This window comes from Mesitornis unicolor, unplaced genomic scaffold (genome assembly GCF_000695765.1).
Source record: "Mesitornis unicolor isolate BGI_N332 unplaced genomic scaffold, ASM69576v1 scaffold38358, whole genome shotgun sequence".
NCBI lineage: Eukaryota > Metazoa > Chordata > Aves > Mesitornithiformes > Mesitornithidae > Mesitornis > Mesitornis unicolor.
The window spans coordinates 18,808-25,705 of NW_010203583.1; the positions used below are offsets into that span (position 1 = coordinate 18,808).

Genomic DNA, 6,898 nt, shown 5'->3' on the forward strand with positions numbered 1-6,898 from the left:
CCCACCCCCAGCCCGGGCTGCTCACCAACAGGGGGATCCCGAAGGTCATCGTGCGGCCCCTCCACAGCTTCCGGAACCTCTCCATCCCCGTCACTCTCCATAAACCCCGGGCGGCGCCTTCACGAATCCGGCCCGGCTTCAGCGCTTCCGGCGGGGCGCGGGTCCGGTGCAACAACCGCCCCGCCTGGAAACGCGCCCGTGGAAAATGGGTTCCGCGCACACACAGAGACACACACACAGAGCTGCCAGCAGTGTGGTACCGTACTCATAAACGGCAGTTCAGACTCTATGCCAGGACTGAAAATTCAAAGTTGGACACTACAACATAGTCCTAATGGTGAGATGAAAGCACCGTCCACGAAACTGCAGTAACTCAGGCCTGACTCTGACTTATCCTACTAAGATAAAATTCCCTTTGGATGTGTCTGGGGAAGGGGAAGAGTTCACCTTCAGTAAAGTCACCTCTGAAGTCACAGAAATTAGAAAACAACAAAAAAGCTACAGAGAAGAAGGCTCAAGATGACCCTGAGGCTGATGAGGAGCTTGGTGCTACCATGTGGCCAGGCGGTTTGCCACAAGAAGCCTCTCAAGAGTTAAGTTCCCTTCAAAAACCTCAAAGACAAAAGAAAGAACAGGTTTCCCCAAACAAGTCCATTCCAGCAGACAGAGGAAAAGCCAGCAGTAGATACTTGGGTAAGAAATGAAGGCTCACTAGCAAGGGATTTCACCTCCTCCGCACCTTGGAAAAGCCAGCCTGCAGAACTGAGATCAGGGACATTTGAGGAAAGCAAATGGCATGGAGAGACTAAGGAATTCTGCAGCTTACACCTGGGATACCTTGGCAGGGAGGAAGAGAGAGCAGAGCTGAAATAGCAGGAAAGCTTCCCATTCAGGATCGGGAAGCATGGAGGGCACTGCTGGAGAGAAATAGAAGCAGTCTCTGCCATCTCCAGTGAGAGCTGAAGGCTGTGTTAGTATTCACCCAGTGCATGACCAGAACTTAGCCAGCTGAATCTTTACTTGTAACTAGATGCAGGCTAGCTCAACAATGTTAAGTTTCAATTGGCTGCACATGCAGTTCCCACTCGCTTTTGCAGGTAGACACATATCTTCACTGTAATTTCGAACTTTCCATTGATTAAAGCAGTTGTGAAGGCCTGGCCACTAGCCATGTCTTTCATTCTGGAGCCTGGTTTCCTAAGGAAAGAAGATTGCCATGATTATACGGTCTGTTTTCCTGCACTGTTATCCCTTATCCCAATCGCATTGGACCTTCAGAAACTTTTATAGTCCTTTCAAAACAAAGCTGGCTACAACAGGACTAATAGACAGTCTTAGTCTAAGATTTAGAGCCTCTAGTCACTAATTCCTGCTAGTAATTAAATGTGCCATGCCTTCTACTCAAACACCTCTTGGCTACAGCCACATGCACAGTGGTGGAGCGCTGATGTATTGGAGATAAAAGCCTATATGCTTCAGGCATAGGCTGTGATGTTTTCACATGTTACTGGAGCCAAAGGCTCTGCCATGTTCTGGTAACCTGTGGCAATGGCAGAGTGGAGCTGGGAGAATGAAAGCTCCTCTGTTAAATAGTTTCTGAGTCACTACACAGCCTTTCCACAACCCAGATTGCTGCCTGATGGTGAGCACAGCAGGGACAAAGTGGAACAGGGCACCTGCTGCCTCAACTCAAAGAGAAATTTAAAACCATTTGAAAATGATTACTTCCTTTGGTCTTCTCCATTAATCACATCAAGGAATTGGTGGAGGTATTTAACTTAAGTTTTCTGAACATGTCAATGAGCCACCATGTATATACAAACTAAAATGGAAGGAAATCAAACACATAAGAAGATAAGCTAGCATCATTGCAATGCAGTGGCCACCAATTTGTTCGGAGAGCCCCTCCAGCTTAGAGAGAAATAAACAGAACTGAAGAATAAAAAAAATAACTTAGCTGGAAATGACTGCTTCTTGAGTACCTCAATAACACGAAGGCAACGTGAGTCTGAATTCCAGAAATGTGAACTCAGCTGGGAGCAATGAGAGCAGCTCTGTGTTTGTCCACACACTGCACTGAGACTGGGATGAACTCCTCACAGAGCACAGGCCCAGTGCTGGGGAACCAGCTTGCCCAGAGCCTCTGAAAGCACAACTGTCCCTTTTAAAACTTCATAAGAGTTTGAGAGGCCTCAAATCACAGACTTGGCAAGAGGAAGACAACTGAAAAAACAAAGTCACTAAGAATAATTTCCTGATATTAAGAGAGTTGCTATTATAGATATGGATGTGCTGAGAAGAGAGGTTATTACTTACCTCTTTCCTCCCACTCCAGCTTTCCCTAGAAACAGGTTGTATTGTAACTCTAATATTGCAGCATGAGGCTAACTCCACCTTCAGCCTTACAGTCCCACCTGAGTACTCTTAGCTCTCTGCTACAGACATAACCTACAAGAAGGATGTTGAGATTCTGGAGCGTGTTCAGAGCAGAGCCACAAGGATGGGGAGGGCTCTGGAGAACAAGCCTGATGAGGAGCGGCTGAGGGAACTGGGCTTGTTTAGGCTGGAGAAGAGAAGGCTGAGGGGAGACCTCATCACCACCTACAACTGCCTCAAGGGAGCTTGTGGAGAGGTGGGTGCTGGGCTCTTCTCCCAGGTGATGGGGATAGAACAAGGGGAAACGGCACCAAGCTGTGCCAAGGGAGGTTCGCCCTGGCAACAAGAAGGAGGTTGAGGGTTTGTTGCAGTGCCATGAGGTGCTTTCGTTTTCACTGGCAACTGTTGGTATCTAAAATTTTACTATGATGTTATGCTTTAAAAACGGCAAGAGAAAGTAACTGTTGGTATCTGAAATTTTACTTGATGTTATGCTTTAAAAACGGCAAGAGAAAGCAAATGTGGAGCTAAATACAAACATATATAATAACATTAATATTGTAATAATTGGAAGGATAAGAAAAGTGCCTAAAACAAACATACTGTGCCAGAAATGAACAGTAAATTAGACTTGTAAAATGTCTTCATGTTTAATAATCTAAAATGCTGTTAAATTACAGAGGTAAAGCTATCATCAATATAGATTTTATTTCCACAGTGTCCCTTTGTTCTTGTCATTGTCAGTCGGTCACTTTGAACAGAGAGGAGTGGGGAGAAATACTTTTGAAGATGGAAATATATTCTGGTTTTGATTTACAACAGAGGTTTGATGCCTCCTTGTTGTGACCCCTACTGCCATAAACAGACGGACAAACATAAAAGTAGATAAACAAGCATCTGTTGTTTATGACATTGACAACTCTCCCCCAGTGTTGTTCCCAATACTTCAAGCACGTATTCATGTCCCCAAGGAGGCTGAATGTAGGTTTCTTGTCCAGGTTACCAGACAGCCAGTTAAGCATTTTTTTACATTGTGAAATACTGTGAGAGGGTTTTCTGTGTGAAACGTGCCTCTGGAGCCCTAGTTCTCTCCCAGATGTATACATGGTGCTTTATTTGGAGCTCAGGTGCAGAGTGGAAACACGAGGGTGGTGGTTGGCTGGCTTTCATCACATCAGGAGCTAGGTGTTTCTGACTGCAGTCTCCCTGACCTAGACAAAAGCTCTGGGAAAGCCTCTTCTCACTTTCCTCCAGAGAAGGACCTAAAAAGAGAGTCTTAAAATTCACTGCACATAGTGTGCTGCTGGCTATTGGCAGGCACCCTGGGAACTTCAGACAAATGAAGCTCGCACTGCTGGTTTAGGCTGCAATGACGATGACTGCAGAGGAATAGGGAGTGCAACAGTACATTGTGTAATGTGGTTTCTGGGCAGCGGGATGGAGAACAGGATGGAAATCTTATTAAACCTCCCTGGACAAGCCAGGGTAATCAAGATTGGTGCTGGACTGGATACCAGGAGCTGCAGGATTGCTCACAGTGCAGTATTGGCTGTGAGCAGCCAAGGTTAATACAGGACGTGACTTTAGTTCAGTACAGAACTTGCAGCAGTTTGCTCAGAGGATGAAATTAGAGGCGTTTTGTAAAAGTTTTGTTGCCCAAACATGCATCAGGAGGCAGTGGAGTGAGGCCATTCTGTGAGTGACATTTTCATCCAATATATCTCTGCAAAGCCTCCTGCTTCGCTAAGAGCATGCACGCATAACAAACCATTAAGTGCTGTCTGTGCAGACACAGTGTACATCGTAGCCAAGACCTTCAGCCCTGAAAGCACACACTTCTGTATACCTGAGCTAAAGAAACAGCTGGTTGGACTTAGCATGCTATTGCGACCAGTAAAAGGAAACAACCACCCAACTCAGGGGCTTGTAGTTCTTTCTGGGTGGAGGGTGGAAGTCCTGTCTTGGTAGTAGTTGTTGAGAACAGCATTTCTAAAATGGCAACTGCTTCTCAGCGCTGTGCCTGTTCCTTTTTCATCCTCCTCTGTGTAGCCAAGAGGAGCTGCAAGGGAGAGAGAGAACCTGGATTTCCCCTTTCATTCTGTCCTACACCTTCTAACTAGAAATCCTAGTGAGGTAATTGAGTGGAAGAGTTGGTGTACTCGCCTTTCTTCCTCCTCTGCTTTCTCGTCAGCTGTCAGAATGAGCATAAATACATCCAAGGGCCAGATTCTTGTCAAAGAGCCAGCCTGGAGAGCCCAGCGAGCCAGCTGTGCCCATTTTTCAGGCCACTGAGTTAGTGCACACAACGGAAGGCACCATGGTGGCCCGTGCCTTTGAAGGGTCATCCATGCTTTCCAAATGTGGCCCTAAGTTTCCCCCTCCACCTCCAAAAAGGGAGGAGAAGGAAACATGTTGACATTCTTTGGGTTCACCGCTTATTTTTTATCTTCTCAGGTTGGCTCAAAAATAGGCTGGAGAAGGGTGGCTCTGGAGCCACAGTTTAGGTCTGTGAGTGCAGGAGGAAAAGCTGAAGGAAGTACTGACCTTCCCAACAGATTCTCTCTCCTCCTCCTTGTGCTCAGGAGGGCCATTCCCCCAAAGACAGCCAGCAAATGTAGCTAGGAGAGAGATTCCCCAGGGAATCTGGGGAAAAAAAGGGAGCCAGGAACGCTGCCTAGATTTAGGGAAACTGAGAGGGGTCTGTGCCAAGAAGCACCAATATGGTCAACAGTCATCTTTGCTCCTACTTAGTAGCTGCCTCTAAGCACTAGCCCCATCCTCTTTTTGACTCCAAAGAAAACCCACGTTAACACATTCGTTTTCTAGGTTCTTTGTTATTATTTTCAAGAGCAGGACAGTCATTCGAGCTCTTAAATCTGAGTACTGAAAACTGGTGGTTGTAGAACAGCAGCACCTTTCATTTGTCCTTCACAGATGTTAGAAACCTGGTAATTACAAAAGGGATGGGGCTGAGTGGAGCTTGTTGCTGGTCTAAGAGATGAGAGGGTTGAATTCTGGCTCTGCTTCCTTCAGTGGGTGTGAGCAGGAGATTTGTCATAGGGGAATGCCAAACCCAGCCAAAATAGAGAGGAGGCTGCTGGGCTCACATGGGGAGGGGGAGAGATAAAAAGATAAAACAGTTCCAGAGAAGGAACATCACAGTATGGTGCCCCCCTGCCTGTACGCATGTTCTCATGTCCGAGAGAGCCAGCAGTTCTCCATGGATCTAGGACCATGGGGGCCCTGGGAGGAGAATCCAGTTTAGTCAACACACTCCTCAGTTCAGCGTTGGGATTCACAGTCATTTTGCTGAACAACTGTAGTGGCAGCCCTCGGAAAAAGGACTGAAGCTTCACCTCCTTAGTAGAAAGGATCTTCCCTCCCTTGTGTTGCTCATTGAAGAAGAGAAGAGAGAAACCAAGATGTGCGAAAGAAAGGGTGTGAGAAAGAAATAGAACAGGAAAGAGGGGAATGTTATTTGAGGGCACACTGGGCACAGTTTAGACCCGGGTATGTCTACAGGTTCGCGAAGTGCCTGAAGCTGAGGGGGCTGCGGAGGTGGAGGGGGACTCCTCATCCGTTGTGTCCCCCTGCTCTTCCTTGTGGAGGCCGAGGCTGATGTGGCTCTGCAGGGCTGCAGGGGTCAGCCACTCCCTGGGGAGGCAGCTCTGGAGGAAGGGGATGCAGGAGCTGAAGTAAGCCAGGCGGTTCACCCAGCGGGGGATCTCTTTCCCACACAGTATCTGTGGAGCAAACCGAAGAGGAGCATGGTTAGTAGTACCAAAACATGTGTGTGGCAGCACTGTCATCCCCATCCACATCACCACCTCAGCAGGGTGAATTCCCTGTTGCTCAGAAAAGAGCTCTTTGAAATGTAGGGAGCATCTTCTGCGGTCAGAAACAGCTATAAATGCAAATGACTACACAACTGCTCAACAGGCACAGAGAGCCCTGCCAGCATCATAGCAGAGACCAGGAAAACAGTGCATGGCCCTCAAACGGCTCCTGGTGCTGATCTGGGCTACACTCTGCTAGCACGATACTGTTTTCCAAGGTCATCTCATATTCAGGACAATAAAACAACTTGCTGCATGTTATTATTTGGCGAGATGTCTGTTAGCGACAATGAAAATGCAGTGTCTAGAGGCTTCAGGAGATTTTTCAGGGAGCACAACTGAAGCAGTTGCTAGAGGATGGGCCACATCACATTATATTTGTTATGGCTGATGACCAGCTGGTCCTTCATGCATATGGCCTGGGCAGAACTATCTATCTAAGCCCCACCTGACAGTCACCTTGAGGATAAGGGAATTATTTTGCTCCAGCAGCGTGGAGTTTCCCATGAGGTGTGGAGAAGGTGTCAAACCTGTGACCATGATAATTTGGCTGTGGAACTCACTTTTTTTGGACACGCATTGTTTAAAAATCAATGTGTGAAATTGAAGACATTATCATCAGGTATCACAGAATGAGCAGAGCCATTGAGCTGCTAAAATTACTTGCAAGCATAGACTGTTCTTTC

General features: G+C 47.1%; 1 protein-coding gene across 1 annotated transcript in view; it reads right to left on the reverse strand.

Annotated features, from left to right (window-relative positions):
* The window catches only part of LOC104545559 (cytochrome c oxidase assembly protein COX16 homolog, mitochondrial-like), a gene marked incomplete at its 3' end in the record, with an annotated part of 11,618 nt that extends 11,533 nt beyond the window's left edge, over positions 1–85 (reverse strand). The window contains exon 1 of the mRNA XM_010190739.1: positions 26–85. Coding sequence (XP_010189041.1) covers positions 26–85 — 60 coding nt within the window. The remainder of the gene's footprint in view (positions 1–25) is intronic.
* Between the last annotated feature and the right edge of the window lie 6,813 nt (positions 86–6,898).